Source organism: Tenebrio molitor, chromosome 2, assembly GCF_963966145.1.
Source record: "Tenebrio molitor chromosome 2, icTenMoli1.1, whole genome shotgun sequence".
NCBI lineage: Eukaryota > Metazoa > Arthropoda > Insecta > Coleoptera > Tenebrionidae > Tenebrio > Tenebrio molitor.
The window spans coordinates 9,941,937-9,960,962 of NC_091047.1; the positions used below are offsets into that span (position 1 = coordinate 9,941,937).

General features: G+C 35.4%; 1 protein-coding gene across 4 annotated transcripts in view; it reads right to left on the reverse strand.

The window, feature by feature from the left end:
- Positions 1 to 19,026, reverse strand: part of LOC138123011 (KH domain-containing, RNA-binding, signal transduction-associated protein 2-like) — a 148,925-nt gene that overhangs the window by 58,677 nt on the left and 71,222 nt on the right. For all 4 annotated transcript variants that reach the window (XM_069037496.1, XM_069037497.1, XM_069037494.1 and 1 more), the window contains exon 3: positions 2,942 to 3,042. In XM_069037496.1, coding sequence (XP_068893597.1) covers positions 2,942 to 3,042 — 101 coding nt within the window. The remainder of the gene's footprint in view (positions 1 to 2,941; positions 3,043 to 19,026) is intronic.

A 19,026-nucleotide genomic window follows, 5' to 3' on the forward strand; every position in this document is an offset into this window, starting at 1 on the left:
CTAGGCGATAGAAGAAGAAGTTTCGCCCTTTTAATCACTCTCATAAAACGCAAAAAAGTGGAACATTTTGCAATTGGAAATTTTTTGCTGTCTTTTTAAGTATTCAAGCTGTAAGCCAAGCATTTTTCGGGAAAAAAAATTAGTTTTTATTTAAATATAAAATGTCTCCTCACGTCACTGACAACAGATTCCAAGAAAAAAAAAGTGTATTGTAGATGTTTGAATGTTTCAATTTACTGAAGTAGACAAGAAAGTGTACCTACTTATTATTTAGCAAAAAACAACAAAGACTTCTCTTACGGGAAGGTGTTTGGTTCATTAATTTCACAAAAATATTCCTACAGTAATCGTCTCACTCTATCATATCTGAAAACTATAAATGTGACTGATAAAAGTTATCATGTCGATGTGATTTTGGGTATGATTCAAATTTGGCATTTTTAGAAGTAGGATTTTGGTTAAATAGGTAAGTTGGTTCTATTAAATTTCATGCGCATGTGCAAATGTTCAAAACAAAAATCGAAAAAAAAAACTGCAACCAGTGGGCCTATTACCATAGCTCAATATTGAGATTAAATTATTTTTATATCTGATATTATTAAAACAGAGCCAAATAAAACGTCCACTCTGATCGTAAAACACGCATAAAATGAAACATTAATTTTAAATGTATCAGTAGGTACATTAACGTGATATTGTATTTCCATATTTTTACTATAAACTACAACTGGTGTTAACCTTTTGTAAAATACATTTTGTGTTTTACATTTAAATTTGAAAATGTATTTAAAAAAATATGTGTTACTACAGGAAACAATAAGTTTGCTAATTAAACGAACAAAAGGCTAAAATTTTCCATAAATATTTATAGCACAGTTTCTAATATTTTGTCCTGATTTTATTCCAAGTAATATAAAACAAAAATATCTTTAACGAAGAAACTGAAACGTGTAGTGCCAGTCGAGGTGAACAGTCACATCAAATTTGCAAGGTAAGGTCACCGGGCCCAAAATATCACTTGAAAACAAAACATTTTATGACTTGAACTTGTTTTGATCTTTAACACTTTATAAAAAATATAGCAATTAACTGAAGCACGTGATTCCAACAGTGAATCATGCGAATGTGGTCGAGTGTTATGAACTGAAAGCAAAAAACATAACAGAAATGGTGGGTGTGAGCAAACCTAAAATACTACACTGCAGTATTATGCACTCAAGTACTGCTTTCAATCATAATATGCATGAAGATTTGACTGTTTGAATAAAAAGTTAGTACGAACGAAGCAATAAATTATTCAGGTTATCTCCGAAACAATGCTTTGTATTTTTACGGAACTTTTACTGGCATATGGTCCAAGTGTTAGTGTTTAGCATGTTTCTCTGACAGAATGAAATATTCCAGTTGTATGTGTGTACGAACTAGGTTAAAAGTTTGGCTCCTGGAAGAATCTTAATATCTTAATAGGATTAAACTGTACTTGGGAGATATTTATTACTACATTTCACTTTGATAACAAACAAGATAAATCATGAGGGAGAATACAAATAGATTTGTTTGTTTGAAAATCACTTTTTTCAGCCAACCAATTGGTCATGATTGATTGATAAAGAGAAGACCAACCGAAAACCGCCGAAACCGAGCAGATTACGCAGCTTGAAAATCAGAACTAATTAAAACCGTGTTTAATGTTCTAATCATTTAAATGATTTGTTATCAGGCGATAAATTGTTGACATCTTGATTTATGGTAAAAGTCTGAAATCGCGTCGTTAAACCATAAGTTCCCTAATTATTCCCCAACTTGGTAAATTGATTTAATTAACTGGAGTTATCGAAACTCATTAACACTTAACGAAATAATTCCATTGTGTATTGTGTATAAAATGCGTATTAGGACGCGTATAATACGGCCCAACCGAACGAAAAGGAAAGTGCAAAAAATATATTCCACTTAATCTGGGCTTCCGGTTCGTAACAGAAACGCGATTAATTAAAACAATTTTTCAACGCATGGTTAACCTCCTCTTTATTCCTCGGGATACTTCCTTGATAAACAAAAAAACTAATTTCTCAAACTTGGCGCGTTTCTTCCTAGGTGACCCACATCCTCCCCTCAAAATAAAAAGACTAAATTAAATTATCCTTTGTTGAGTAAATTTGCCGTACCTTTCTTGAAGTTGGAGAGCCGTGGTGCTCCAGCGCCGCATACAAATTATTTTGATTTATGTCATCTATTTTCATTCGACTGCACCCTCCTTTCGTCGAGTTAATTCGCAACGATCGAAAAAATTGCCGATAAACTTTCTGCACGTTTTCGAAATGCCCGAGAGGAGTTGCCAACTTCCTAACTGTAAGCGATGGTCAACCCGGCGGCCGATTAAAAGTTGCCGAATTACGACCTCCGTACAGGTGCCCGATTTAATTTCGGAAGTTGCATAAGAGCCAAGAGATAAAGTCGGTGGAGGAGCGGGATCGGCGAAGATGGAGGAGTCTTAAGTTTGGACGTTTCTCCTTTTTAGCGCTTTTAAATTATTGATCAAGTTTCGTCCTCGATACTGAATTTGTTTCCTATAACAATGCCTCGCATAACTTCCGTAAGTATAAAGTGAGTACACATGGGACCGGCAAACTCCCTAAGATTTGTTCAGTTTTATTTGCCCAGTTAAGTTCAACACGGCCGCAGTATTACACAGAACCAACATAGTAAAACAGTATTGCAGTTTGTATTCTAGTTCAGACTTTGAACACTATCCTCCAGACAGTTTTATTATTGCACGCAGAATAAACACGACACTGGTTTACTCCGAATTACGAAATTATGCGGCAAAAAATTTCCCTGATGAAAGAAATAAGATTTCCTTTCCTAATTGAAATGAAATTGCTGCGATTACGGCGAGAATACGAAGTAAGAATTAAGAAACGAAGTAATTATAACTTACTTTGGGATGGTCTCGTACAGGCACAACTACCCTGACTGCCACTTTTATCGGTTTGTCTCTCGTAATGTCTACCATTCTTCTACTCTCGCTTCCTTTGCTCTCTGCAACAAAAAGAAGTAATTGGTTAGGCGGATTTTCCGCGACATTATCCAACCTTGAATATTGCACAAGCAATCATGCTCGCCGTTCCCATAAGGATAATAAATTGCAATCGATTGCAAACGCTTCTGCTAACGACACCCATTTGCAAGCAATCTACCAGCAACATTTAATGACTAGAGGTCCATTACCAAAATTAGACGAAGGTTCTTTATAAATCTTGACCAGGAAATGTTGCTTTGTTTATGAGGAACAAACGGATCCGGGATAATCGTAAGGAATTTCATAAAAGAATTTCGTGAGGGGATCGCTCGGGAACCGACACGTTCTTTTTTCTGAATTCCAATCAGATCAGGGTTCGTGTAAGTGTTATTTTGACGGTACACTCTCATTCGAATGGAGAAAATAAATTTCTTATCTTCTGGGACTAGTTATAAAATGGGAGGGTTAGCATGCATGAGGGATTCAATTTGACGAAAATTGCTCGGCGCTATCACTTTTGGGAATCATTAACAACCAAGCTCAACTAACTCACAAGCTCGCCCGCTACAAGGTTACACCTGTTTGCCGAGCTTTAAGTTTTTCCTAGGACGATGCACTAAAACCGCCCCGCTAGATTCCTCGTGTTGACATTGTCGTCCATTATGATAATCTCGGATCTTACATGCATACGCACCCGAGACGAGCCCCGCTTAAATTGCGATTGACCCATCTAAGACCCAGTTTGCATTAGCCAGCCATCACCATTTACGTAAAGCCGGCACATTAGAGCTGAATGCATGGTGCATCGTGCAGCATTTCCATAACACGAAGGCCGCACCAAATAAAAACTTTACTACCTGACTCATCTGCCGACACTTAAAATCCCTCGACCCTGTCTTAAAAAGGAACACTCTAATCCTTTAAAAGTTGGACGTGTGCAACATGGAATAAGTAAGAGGCGCTTTAAAACTGCGACCGTCAGCTAAGTCGATATTTAACTGGGGGTTGCAAAATAGTTTGAAAGTCCCAGTCAAATCAACCGAAGAGTAAATCTTTTTGTCGGGGTCGAAAACAACCCCAATTTACATCAACAGTTCCATCAAATTCTTTACAAGCTTTGGCGAACTCCTCGAAGCCCAGTTAACCTCAACACCGAGCCGATCTTTTATGTTCGCGATTCCGGCCCTCCCTCTATGATATTTAATTAAATCGAAGCTTTACGTGGGCAAATCGACAAAATTCTTCGTTATGCGTTTAGGCGGGAGTTGATTTAACCTGACTTCGGATCAAGCGCGGAGTTGGACTTTACAAAGCGTGCGATACACGGACCCTATAAAAACGAATGCACTTGGTCGAGTTTACCGAAAGGAGTTCAAGATTGTTCTATGATTGCAGCGATCGATTTCCCAGGGAGCTTCAAAGTAACCAAACATATCGTGCAACCTGTTACGTTCTCAAGGGTTTAAAAATGCGGCGTACACCCCGTTCCATAACTCGGTTAACGCCAATTTCTTGTATTTTACGAACGTGTCGCCGATCGAGTGCATAAATCAAGAGATTTCGCCGTGACAAAACCCGAACGGGTTTTCGTATTGACGAACGATTACGTTTTTTGCAATGTGTACGAAATTGATAACGTACAAACTGCCATAAAACCAGGATGAATGGAATTGAATCTGATCAACGTGAAAAAATATAATTCTGGCTGCCAATATTTAACGAGTGATAATCTCTACGTGACTTGCCTTATCGATCCAGGAATGAGGCAAAGGTTGTTTGAAAAGGATGGGCTTGTATGGGTAATCCTTCTGGCATATGTGTTGTCCTGCAAATTTCAACTCTAACGTTCTAAAATGATTGCGAATATTCGGATGAGCTTGACACAATTGAACAATGGTGTTTCGCAAATATTTGATGGGATATATATTTCATCGGGAACGGGATCGATTTATTTGTGTTTTGGTTTAACCCAAATTATAAATTATAATTTGTAAGCTAGATGTGTCCAATTTGCAGTTGAAAAATTCTGCAAGCAATAATTTCAAGATCCGTGACATTTCACCAGGCGCTATACTCGTATCGCTAGTGTTCTGCTCGCTTCTGATTTGATCCATTGTTCGATTCTTTACCAAAGCAGACACACAGGAGTGGTGTACACACGGATGGTTCTTTAAGCCAAAACTCAAATATCATTTAAAGAGGATTTTCCATTCTGCCAGAATATGACTGTGTTTGACACCTAACAATACTGCATTTTCTAGATAGACGACAATAAGAAAGTCTTTGTCAGACAGGCAAAAAACGCAACAGCAGAAATATGTAAATTAATTAAAAATAATACGAAGAGAAAAGATTAAATTCTATAAACAGAGTGTCCCAAAAGTTGCGGAACAGTTGAACAGAATTAAGTAGAGGTAAAACAACATAACAACAATGTGGAAAAAATTACATCTTCTTTGTTTCCGAAGATATTGGCCTTTTTTATTCGAGGAAATAATAAAGAACAATCAAACAAAATTATATATTAATGTTAGCAATGATACAGAAGTGTCAAAACTTTTAAAGAAATAAATGAAACACAGAAAATTTTCAAAATATTATTCATGGTGATCTATGCGAACCTCAATTCTTATAATAATAGTATTTTACAGCTTGATTTAGAAATAACGAGTGTTTTTTTAAATTTGGCGTCGAAGTAGGCGTTGAACTGTCGTTTGTGAACGCACTATACAGGTTACGGATCACGGATCAGCTGTTTAAATCTTACGCTTTTACAGTAGTGGTGCGCTCTCAATCGACTCTTCAACGCCTACTTCGACGCCAAATTAAAAAAAAAACACCCTTTAGTGTTCTGAACAGCACAGATTTAATGCAACCCCGCAAGAACCATTATTATTCTACCTATTCACTTTCCAGCAAACTCTTCTTTCAACTATTCCTCACTAGCACTGCAGCTGAGGCACCATTCATATGTTATTAATTACGGCCAATGTAAATTCGTCAACTAGGTTTTGAAAACCATTTGTCAAAAATTCAAAAAAATTCTATCCAGGAAGACGGTAGTGAAGAATAACTGGTCCATTTAAACGATTTCTGTCAATACATTCTTCAATGAGCGTATAATGATGGCTATTATTCAAGAGGATGAAAATTGCAACACGAGCCGTAAGCGAGTGGTGAAATCATCCGAATGAATAATAGCTATTATACGCGAGTTGAGGCTATACTTTCCCCACGAGTATACCAAGAAAAAACAATCTTTGAAAAGTGAATTTAATTTGATTTTTAATATTTGTCAATTAAAATTGTGTCTCATTTAGCGGTTGCTACGCGATGCGCGACTTATTGTTTACAAACGCATCCGATTGGCGATCTGCCTTTGTAGAATGAAAATACGAGGGATGTGATTGGCCGACAGCCGTGGATTTCAGTAAATTCTAACACGGGGCGTGGAATTTATATCATTCTTTCATTGAATATCCAACAAGAATGCATTCATTCTTTAATAGTCGTGGAGAAAATAAGTTTAGATAAATAATATTGTTTAATGGGAAATCAAATCGTATGGGTTTAAACAGCACAAATCTGTGAGTTGAAAGAGTAAAGAGTTAATAATTGAATTCCATAAAAGTAATAAAATCAAAAACACAGAAATAAATCTGGAATAAAAATGTAAGAATATCACTAAAAGTATATTGTCAGGAAACAAATATAGACCATTAACTAGAGTTTGGCGAATTTGAGGAAGAAAACAAAAAAGTAGATTCACAAGGACGTAAAAATGTTTGACGTGAGACGAAACTAATATTTTATACTGTTTCGGCAACGCAAGCTATTGAATATCTTTGAGAAAATCAAATTAATAACATACACTGCAATATTGTGAAGCCTTTCTAAATGAAAATTAAATTTTGGAAATCAAAAATGGCGAATCAATCGTAGTGAAATAAGAGTCAAAATTAGATACAATAAATCTTAATCAAAACCCACTACTGTTATTGACTAAACTAATTTTTGCCAAAATATTTCAAAAATTGATTATTTATCCTGCTTACTAAAACAAACTACCGTCAAATTACCCTAAAAAATGACGTTATTGGTTCTTTAAGTACTACATCGAGTAATAAAGTTTACAACTTTATGTTTGGGGAAGTGGGTGTAGTTTGCAACTCACAAATTGGCTAGAACATTCATGCTTTCTGATGCTGTATTATTAGATTTATTTGTTACGTAACTTTATTTTATAACTGACGTATCCTTTCAATAGTTTGATATTCAAGTGGGACACTGCTAAACTTCTTTGCTACAAACCAAATAAATATCGGTGCACAGTATTCAAAGATAATTCTCTTTATTGCAACAACTCCAATTAGTAATATTTATCTACACCTGACTAATTATCTGCTGCAATAGCAGACAAAAAAATCTGATCCAGGTATCCTTAGAGAGGGTCACAAGCTCTTTGTTAACAAAGATCGAGCACATTGTTTCCAGACTTGATACAATTAGTTTTCGAAAGAGAACAATTAACCTTCTTTCTCTCCGCAGAATCTGTGACAATCAAGAATGGAAGTCTACGTTAAAAATAAAACTGGATTTTTGTTTGATTTTATTTACTGGTCTAGGCTGTTTTAATTTCATTGCTCTTCAAACATATTTATTAATTATTGAATTGATTTTCTTTACGTTGCAGTAAAGACACTACAGAGACTATTTTACTCAAGATAACAGCAGCATCTATTTCTACTTATTGCTTTCTTTCAGTATACAAAAAGTAGACTAAAAATTCGCCTGAAAAAGTTCTCTTGGAGATATTACAGAAACAAATAAAACTATAGAAGTTTTGTCTTTTATGTGGAAAAACACGTTTTAACATCCTGAGCTTTCGTTCTGGAACTTGAATTATAAAAACTTATCGGTTAAATACTCAAAGAAGTCACGTTATTAGTTTATCTTTGAACGTTTCACTTTATCGACATCAGATACGGTCGTTGCTCTCAAAAATTACTTCCACTGTTTCAATAATAAAAGAATTCTTATTTATACCTTTTTTCGTGCAATTGCTTGCATTTTATATCGGTCGTCTGCTTTTAACAATTAACCGTCGATTTTAGATCATTTTGTCGCTCAAAATTTGAATGCAACAATGTCTCAACTTTGGCAAGTATAAAATTGCGATAAGCTAACTTTAGATTTTTACGAACATGTTTTACGGTGAAGTAATAGCGGAACCAGCCATTTGTTACAATCCCTATGCATGACGCGGAAATTTTTCGCTACCGGTAAAAAGCGGCGAGCTTTTGACATCTAAATCGGCTACCTCCATTCATCCCCGAAATGTTTACCATATAACACGTTTTAGACAAATTTCCAAAGGCAAAGGGAGCGTTAAACGAAAACTAAATTAGAGGTCGGAATTAGTTGGGTAATTCATAATTTAACTGTCTGTAATATACAAAGGCAAAATAATATAATTTGACATTGGAAATATTAACCGGCGGATCCGGGTATTAGATGTAAAACGTAACTATCCCCCACAAAATGTTGACCCTTTTCAGAAGCAAAACTGACCCTCCGCATTCATATTGCATGGCGTAAAGGCAGCTCTCGTGTCGCAGAAAATATGGAGTAATAATCTAACACAATATTTTCATTAATTAAGGGCCGGTATAAAAGTTTCGCCCATTAGAAATTTATCACCGAGAGTGAATCGTTAACTAGCGTGGTACGACCAGAAAGTGACTTGTTCTAATATTAGTTTAACAGGGTTCTCTTACAAATATAGGGAAACCAGAAGCATTTATAATTCACATTCGGTGGACTGTAACGGCTCAGCACTAAATTTGTACGCTAAATCAACCTAAACCAACAATATAGCGTAACTGCCCCGTTTTAGGGGTTTAAAGATCGGAACTACTGCCATAATTTCCTGTCGCAAAATGGGCCATGTGATTTGATTATTCTTTTATTGATGATTAATGAAACTTGTGCGGAACCAACTGACACGTGTTGCGGTTCATTTTGTACACGACCTCCTCGTCCAAAAAATAAAACACAATGCTTTTGTCCCAACAAAAGCGACAGCACAAGGAAAACAAAAATTGTTTTCGGACCAGCTCAAAAATATGTTTCAATTTTAAACGCAGAAAACGAAAAATGCTACCCTTGTGATTAGTAAATCAAACCCGAACGGATATCCCCATATGACCATCAATTATGGCCACGCCCACACGCGCCATATTCGTTATTATTCTAGCGCTCTCAGTTTAATTGGTAGTTAATACTGACGCTTTCCGATTATACACTGGATCGTTTTGTGCATTATTTTGTTTTTTTTGCGATCACATCGACAAAATGTCCGGCTTGCAGTGTCTGCTCATTTGCGTTTTAAATGAAGCCAGTGATAAAACGTTGCAGCTTATCAACTACCAATGGAGAGTTCTACTTTGTTGAATATGCGACGTTACAATTACGACGGGGATAGTTTGTATAGTATAGCTGTGGATAAAGGATCAAAAGGGCAAAGCTCATTTCGTCGGCATGTGCTTGTACTGGTGTTATTTTTGCGATTGTAATGGTAAATTCACTCGAATTTAGAGCTTGACACGTTGAAAACAAAAAATGATAAACTCCCTGTTTACAACACTGCGCTATCGATCTTGACTATATGAGTTCCAAAAAACGGCTGAATTGGATTTCGAAGATGGAGTTCGCTGTTTTTATTTGATTGCACATTGGAAAAGGAAAGTTCAATCAAACAATAGGATTTCTTCATGCAAAGCGAAATTATACAGGAGAGGCTCCTCTCATACATATTCATAAGTAACGATCACCTTTTTTCGAACTGAAATATTCAATTTCTGATATATTCAATTTTCGTTTTTCCCATTTTCCTTAATGCTTAATATTTTTTTTGTACAATGAACATATTACGATTGAATTATTTTAAGGAGAAAAGTAGAATTGGGAAACAATTTGAAGCGGTTAAAATATCGACCAGAAATATTCGAATTACAAATTTTACTTTTCTAAATAACTCGAAAATCACACCAACTTTGTTGCAAATCGAATGCAATTTGTAATTATGAAATACTTGATTAAATTTATTATGACATCCGCGACGTACAAGGATTAAAACTCCCGGGAGTTAAAAGGCTGAAAGTCTGCATTTCATTTTCGACTATGTTTTTGCATTCTTTTTTGGTTATCTGATATTTTACCTAAGCTGATTCAAACTATGTATGTACATATGTTTTCCTTGAGAATATCTTTGATCCACCACGTAACTTTGTAACGAAAAACGTAAATGCTAAACGGTCATCCAGTCTGTTTATATTTCTTCAGATGTAAATTTTTAAAATTTATAGTATGTACATACTTCATTTTATTTACCAGCAAATGTGATTAAAAGTAGACTTCTTTAAAACAATCCATTACTATCGTTATAATCTCATTTCTTCCATAAACATTGACTCATTTAATTTGTTTTTAAACTTTCAAGCACACTACATAATTGTGTGTGCTTTATTATCGTGGATGAAAATTTAAATTATTGTAACACTTTATAATTTCATTATATTTATTATCTTTGCCTGCAATACCTGCGTTAACAATAGGTATCTTAATTTATATCGATTGCAAAACATTAATCAAACTTTTTTCTTTTTTTTCCTATTTCAACTTTTCAATGAAATTTTATTAAATAGCCTCTATTTACATTTTAAAAGAAAATATGATGGATCGCGAATGTTTTCCTCTTTAGTTGAGAAAAGGTAAATTAACTTTAGAAATTTTCTCAGAATACTTTTAAATATCATCACTATCTAAACATTTTATGAAAGTTTCTTCCAAAACCGTTAAAATGTTTTCCTTACTTAGACATATCTATTATACTCATACAGAATAAACTCACTTCTTAACGTTTATTGTTATTGTTAAAACCAGTTCTTCTAAACAAAACTGGTCGACTCCAGTCGCTTCGTGAAGGGACATTGGGTGGGGACGTGCAGCAACGCTATTTCGTTCGATCGTTCTGTGATTCGACCAGTAGTGGTTTCTATTGGTTGGATATTTGGACCGCGCAAGTTTCCCCCACCACATGTCCCTTCAGCTGCGAACAGAACTCTACGTCAAGCAAACTATAGCAAGGTCAAGACCATCCTGAACCGAAACTAGAATCACAAAAGAAACTTTTCTTTCTACGTTAAGGTAGCTATACACGAGGGTGATTTCCTCAAGGAAAAGGTCTCCGGGATTTTCTTGGAGATTTTCTTCAAGTTCAACTCCAGGTCAACACACTAGTTGGTGATTGTTGGTTGTTCTCGTGGTTTTGCAAATTGTGTTCGTCATGGCATCAATGGATGATGATATTTTAGCGGCTGTGGGTTGTGTAATTGTATGGGGCCCCTTTCGCAAGAAAAGGCGCAAAAGTATGGCGCAAGGAGTGGCTTTTGAAGAGAAGCGTGCATATTCCCACAAGAATCTAATTACTTAACTGGAGTTTTTCCTGAAAGATTTCCACAATTACTTGAGGATGGACCACGATACATATTTACATCTTCTTTCATTAGTCACCCCTTTTATTATTAAAGAAGATATGCTTATGACAACACATACAAGCAGCAAGAGACTGCGAAAATCCAGTCTTAAGGCGGAAAAAGAATTGATTTTTGTGTACCGCGGCCACACACGTTGGGGAATTCCGCTTGGACCGTTCAGGCCGAGTCTTGAGGAAATCCCGCTCGTGTATGGCTACCTTTAGATACTTGACGTGAAACCGTTTAAAAAATATTGTTCAGGGTTGTAATGAAGATCGTCAAAACAAGCGTCCAATTTAATTTTTTTTTTCAAATTTCAGCTACAAAGCAGTTATTTACGATACAAATAATGTAACGTGTCATATTACGTTACACGATGGGAGAATTATTCAAATGGAGGCCATAGAGGGAGTCGGATAATCCATCCACTATTGTAATATGAAGTTATGATACGAATATCTACGATCAATTATTATTATTGTAACATATAATTAGTAATGGGAAATGATAATATTACACACGGAGCAGTAGATATGTTTTACTTTTAACACAGTTCTGTCACCACTGCTAAAGTACAGATGATACTGACACAGAAAGTATTTCCTCGAACATCGAGATTGCAGCAAATGCGGTTATTGCATATTGCATACACTACAAAAATTTTATTGCCAGTTTACCTTGCACTTTACGATATTCAATGGATATCATAAAGTTTGAAATTATGTATGATTCATAGTAGATAAAAATATACTATTCAGTTTCAGATGGCGAATTCAGGATCATACGAATAAAAACAATAAAAAGTCGACAATTTTTTAGAGTAGTTCAAAAAGTCCTTATGTGCTTTATATCTGCAGATATCATATTTGTTGTTTACAAAATTGTTTGTCTTTGGAAAATATCATTTCGCCGGCATGAACGACTACTGGAGAATATTTATGGAGTATTTGCTTTTACTTTTTATTCCATCTTCCCTTAATATTCGAGAGACGTCGATCGCAATTATTTTTTTCTAAAAGAATTCTAATTTTCCCTCCCTTCCCTTCGCTTCTAGACTTGGACCATTTGTCAAAGGAGTATGAACGTTTTCCACTATTTATATTGATCCCGTGACGACTCCAACTCAAATGTTTCTCATCGTTTGAGAAACATTTGTCCAAATTACTATTTTTCCTAAAAAACGTCTCTTGACTTGACATTTTTATACCGACTTCATCTTGACTATACTTGCAACTACCAAATATTAATTGATCAATAAAATACATTGTATAAATTTGAAGGAACAACTTCAACAAATTCGAATTTTATTAGCTTTGAAAAGTTCGTACTTAACGTGAAAGAGGAGTCTTTTTATAACGACCGCTTCTTACGAAGTTCTCCACCCATTAACATAATAAAACAGGTAAAGTCGTTTTATTTAACGACAATTTGATAATAAATCAAAGAATATAAAAAAAATACGTAGTCACTCCATGTTCTCTTATTTATTTAAATTGAACCCTAACATTCTGTACATCTATCAATGGAAGTAGTAAGTTACTCGACCATTCCTAATCCTGCTCCACATCTGCTCCATTGACGACAAATCGAAGATCGGTTAAGAAAGATCATCCTAAAGAAAAATGTGTCGATTCTTAATTTTTCCATGACACTTTACTCCATAAATCTAACTTGTTCACTAATAAAATTAATCCTCAACAAAACTAAATTTGACATTTTTCTCTCTTTTCGTCTATTATCCATTTTGCAGATTTTCCGTTCACAAAATTACGTCATGCATTTAGCTTTCCATAATCCCAAAATCACGTCATGAAAACTCCACAAACAAACGCTGCATTTTACATGAAAATATGTCTCTAATAAGCTTTGATAATTTAATTCTGCGCAACGGATGCGTTCGTGCGGCTAAAAATTCAGTTGACAACCCCAATTAAACGTCAGTTGTCCAGTGTAACATTTGGATGGTCGACAAAAACGACTTTGATACGGACACTTTCATTACTTTTTTTTCCTGAATTCGACGCCTTATGAAACAGTAATAAGGTCGTTGCTCGCCAGACACAACCCCGCATTTGTGTCTGTAGACATGTCATGAGAAACATAAAAACACAAACAGAGAATGTGCCGAGAAATTTATATCTTCTGCCATCAGTTAAATTTGCACACGCCGGCAAAACCGAACTCAGATTCTCGATATTATCGACGCCGGTATCTCCAAATTTGTTTTCGCATTCCGCCAAAAAAAAAACTTTATTTGTCAATTCTAGTTTCAGCCAGGGGTGGTCGTCGCGCACACAGACGCGGTTTGTCTAAGATATTTATCGTTTCTGGTTGCACTAAATATCTTCGTCTGCAAGAACAAACTTTAGAAAATGAGTCACGTGTGTGACGTCTAAATAAGTAAAATGGGTCAATGTTTGCAGAAGAAATAAAATGGTAATGTCCCAAGATTTTTATTTTTAAAGTACTCTAGACTCCTGTTACGTTAGTTTTAGTAAATCAATCTAGTCCAAAATAATGGAAAATTTTAACTTTAAGTCTTTTGGTTACACAATAAATGGTAAAAAGCTTTAAAAAAAGTTGTTAAGTGGTCCGGTGTTTGCTTTTGTTATCATCTTGCATAGCTGCATCAACTGTCAAACCATAGATGTCAAACGTCATTTGTTGAGCGAATAAGAAATGCTTTAGATTATTTATTTTGCAAGAAACAGTTCTTTTTCAAACTAACCAATGAGAGTTGGTAACGTGATGATGTTTATTATAAATTAATGATTCATTTACAATAAAGTCACGATAAAGGTGAGGTTATGTATCTGAAGAAAATAAAAACATGCCAAATGAAAAGACGACCACAAGAAACCTACGGCCTGCTTGACCACACATTTTTGTGAATGCTCGTTAGAATATGTGTATCATTTGAATTAAATAATTATTTACAGATATCGGGTGTTCATTTAAATTTATCTTCAAAGTTGGTGTTGAAGAGTCGATTGTGAACGCACCACGGACTACAGATCACGGATGAGCTGTTTAAATCTAACCTCACTTTTTGCGTTGTTTGTGTTTTTACTCTGCAGATGGGCGGTTCACAATCGACTTTTCAACTTTGAAGATAAATTTAAACGAACACCCGATATAACTGATTGTTACTATATCGAAGAAAAATAAATTGAAGCAAGTTAAAAATAGAGAAGATGATAATATCATCAATTGGTTGACAACTTTTGTTATTAATTTTTCAAAATGCAAGTATTTCAAGCTTTTTGTGGGAAAACTTCAACGCATAATTTTGTTCGTTTCGAATAGAAAAAAGCTGCAAAACTTTCAGATGCAAACATTTTACAGAGCTGAACAACAAACAGATGTTATACCATTTAAAAACCACTTTGCATGGAAATTTTCTTGGGAATTTAGTGAAATAAATCATTTATAAATTATGTGCTGTCAGTAACAAAGAAGCGCTTTTTTGATTTACTGGTGTTGCAATCCCTAAGAAATTATATGTATGAGTAAGTCAATAAAAGGAGTAGGTGTAGAACATTTTACTAACCCGTAAGTCAATAAAATTTAACGACTGTTCCGAGTTAGGTTAACGAGATGTTTTATTACAATCCGAAACTGTTGCAATCTCTCGTAATCCATTTACCTTTCAAATGATTCCCAAAAAATGTAGGTAAGAAGCATCCCACTCGAAAAATTGTTTTTCGAATATAATTTGGCAGTCGCGAAACGTTTCCATTTATTCAATTTTTTGGTGGAGTAGCGTCCAAATGAAATATATGAAACGAAAACATTTCAGTTTTGTTTAGACAGTGAAATAAATCTGTGCACCTGCATTGTGTAAGGATCTATTTGTGTAAAAATAGACTGCAACATCTGTTGTGGGAATCGAAGTCTGTCCTTTTTGAAATTGTCTTCATGAAAAATTCAGTTGGTAATAAAAAATCTGAGAGCGTGTCCCAGCCAAGATTTGATTTTATTGAATGTCGGTTGATTAATTGCTAAATTAACAATCGGTTTTCGTGGTCGAATGCTCCCGCTGAACGCGCAAAAATTCTAAACCGCCCAATAATAAAAAGGGATAAAAGTGATGATTGCCTTGTGCAAACAAACATCAAACGTGCCGAACAATCCGCTTCATATCTGGGGTCGGGTTCCACGGCGGCCCCCGGGGCTGCACCCTTTAGCACCGACCACCCGATACTGGGCGACAGTCAATTAAACTCTTAATGCAAACGGCGATAGTTTTTGCAGCTCTCAGATAGACTTTAACAATGTCAGGAGTTGGAGGAGTTTTGGTGCTCCGTTAATTAGAAACGCCGCACATTATGAGCTGATGGGGTAAACAACGAGACAGCGTCATCTGTGCATTTACAAGGTAAATGGGTAAATATAACATAACCGTCTTTGAACCGAATCCCGGAGGAGCACTCGCCATCAGTCGCGCTGGTTTTCAAGAATGTAGAGGAAATGACTGCGACGTTGCTTGCCGCGGGCGAGTTTTGCGTTCTCGCAAGGAAGTCGCCAACGAAGTTGGAAGTCTTTATTTTATCCGAAATGTTAAAATACAATTGGATCAGAGGTCAATAAACAATATTTTTCAATGAGGGGGTTGGCAAGCGTCAAAGCAATGATTCCATGCAGATTCTAACAAAATTAGAAATTCCGTGGTTATTTTCTTGCACTTCAAGAAAATCGCCTTCAAAGTCTTCATCAGGCATTAAAGCCATTCTTTCTTTTCTTTCTTTTTGCAACAATTTTCAGAAAACTTCTGACAATATTTTTGTTGTTTATCTCAACACCATGACGACGTGGGTATAATTGCCTCACCGCCCTTCATTACAAAATTTTTATAAACATAAATAACACTTAAAAAACGAAATTTAAAGACTGAAGGTGGAAATAAAAGTTTGTATGTAACTCATTTAGCAATTAATCTTTACTAGGCTTGCTGGCTTTTGGAGACTCGTTCCTTACATCACTCGTCCCACAAAAGCCAGCGCGGCCGTAAAGATTAATTAAGCGCGTCACATAAATAACTATTATAGAATCACGCCGACAATAGATTGGGAACCGCTAATCTAAATAGAACGCAACTGTTCATCTGACACCTAAATGACACTGCTTTACATTTTCTAATAATAAGATAGAACTGCTTATTTTGAGCTTAGTTAAATTTATATTTGAACTTGCAGCTTGATGCAAATATTTAAACCAAGGTAAGTGCATCGAATAAAGCCATGTAAAGTATTATTGAGTTAAGTCTTAAGTAAAAAAAAAGTAATGAAAAAATAATTTACACATGGCTACAATATTTTAGCTTGCTTTATCGGCCAGTTTCCGATATACAGACGAATCGGAGTCCAAAAATTTTAAAAAGCATTAGTTGGCCTTATTCGTATAATTCTAAATGGTCTTATTTGATGCACATACTTGGGTAAATGAAATGAATAATTTTGGATTAGATAATATGGCTATAAGATTGATTTTTTCTTTATGAATTTTTGAAATTTTATAAAAATCCCTCTGTGCATTTGCAAGATAGATGGGTGAAAATAACATAACCGTTTCGAGGCGAATCCTGAGAGAACACTCACCATCAGTTGCCTGAGTTTTCAAGAATGTCAAGCAAATGACCCCCTCTGTTGTTTTGCCGGAGAGCAAGTTTTGTGGTCTCGCGAGAAACTCTGGTTGCGAACGAGCTTTTACTTTTGTCGAAGTTTAAGTCTTTTCATTTTGCGAGATAATTGCGCGGGTGAAGGGCTAAATAAAACAAAAACTAGGGAACAGATGTTCCTCGTTTTAAGTTGAAGTAATTAAAACTTATTAAGTCAGTTATTAATTTTATCAAATACATAAATTTACATCGAAGCTTGTCTAAACTAAACGCATTGCCGCTCGCGGAACCGCCGTCTCGTAATTTTTACTAGATTAATGGCGGCGGGGTTATAGTGCACCCTTTCGGTTAAATTGCCACTTTCTCTCGTCACGCTGAGAATGATTGGCAGCGTTTATGACATTTCGGAAGCATGTTTTATTGCGACCCCGCTATCATAGCTCTTATGACACGAGGAGTTTCACCTCTATTAAGCTTAAAGCTTAAGGGAAGCGTAACGACGTGACACTACATATAAACAACTGGCAACTGTCGGAGGATTTTTTTCTTGCAGCCTAACCAAATCCGACCCGACGTAGGTTCTATTGATCTGGCACGACGATCAAATAAAATTGGTACTAACTAGCGAGAAATAAAGAGCCATAGAGCGGCGCTGCTGGGTCAAGTAATTCGATTAACTAAACGAGGCGGCGTAACTAGACTTTTACCCTTCCATCTAGAATTTCTGATAGCGGAATAATGGAACAGAAACAAGGGAAAATCTGGAATTCTTCTATTTAGCCCGAACGCAATTACCAACCTATTCCTTTTTTGTTCCGATAATAACGAGATTGTTGACCCGACAGAACAGGACGAAGGACGAAAAAATATAAAACATACGCCGTAAAGATTTAGCTTCTTCGGATATACATATGTTTACAACCTTTTTATAAATGCATTTCAAACTTTACTTTACATCAAGTTAAATCAAAAATTTCACGGAAAACACATAAATTTAAATAGTTATTTTTATATTAGTGCCTCGACCTGCGTCTCGGCTTAAAAGACCTTTTCATGCACAAAAAACATCTTCAATATTTTTTCTATAATTGCTTTCAAAACTTAATTTTAAAATTCAAATTTTTGAAGGAAATCTGACGTATATCAACCAGTGACCATGTTACTAGGCAACTAATAAAAAACAGTGTGTGAAGTGAAAAACAGAAATAGTCATGTGCGTAAAATCGCATTTTACATACTGTTATGTATTGTTTCTATAATTACTACAGTACTAACAATGTAAAAAAAAAACACGTAAGAAAATGACCCACTTCACGCGTGGATAACTATGCGTGAATATCAATTTTTTGAATCAATTATAGAAAAAAAAAATGTAATTGCTCTCTATACAATAAAAGTATGTACAGGTTATTATAAATGATTGTCGCATCGCAGTTGGCGTTGAAAACCCACACAAATTTGGATGTGCCGCCACAATCGTTAGACAAACTAGTAGACAGATTTCCACTACCGCCAGGAGCGCCACCTATCGGCGATACTAGTCTCATTCATGTTATGAGGCTTGCGGCACATTCAACTACGTCACCAACGGCTACTGCAATGGGACAATAATTTATAATGACCCTGTATTTGATCATATGGTGTTACTTAGCATTGAGAATATCTTTTCGTATAGACAGGATTTTTAAAATTATAGCAAGACTTTATGTGCTTTTGTCTTTTTAAAGTCCTTGAGGTCTGCCTTAGTTTACAGATATAACACCTTGACCACTACTATTTTATTCTGAAAATTGTTTTGCCTAAAAATAAACTACGAAATAATTACACCAACGGAAGGATCTTTCGCAGCC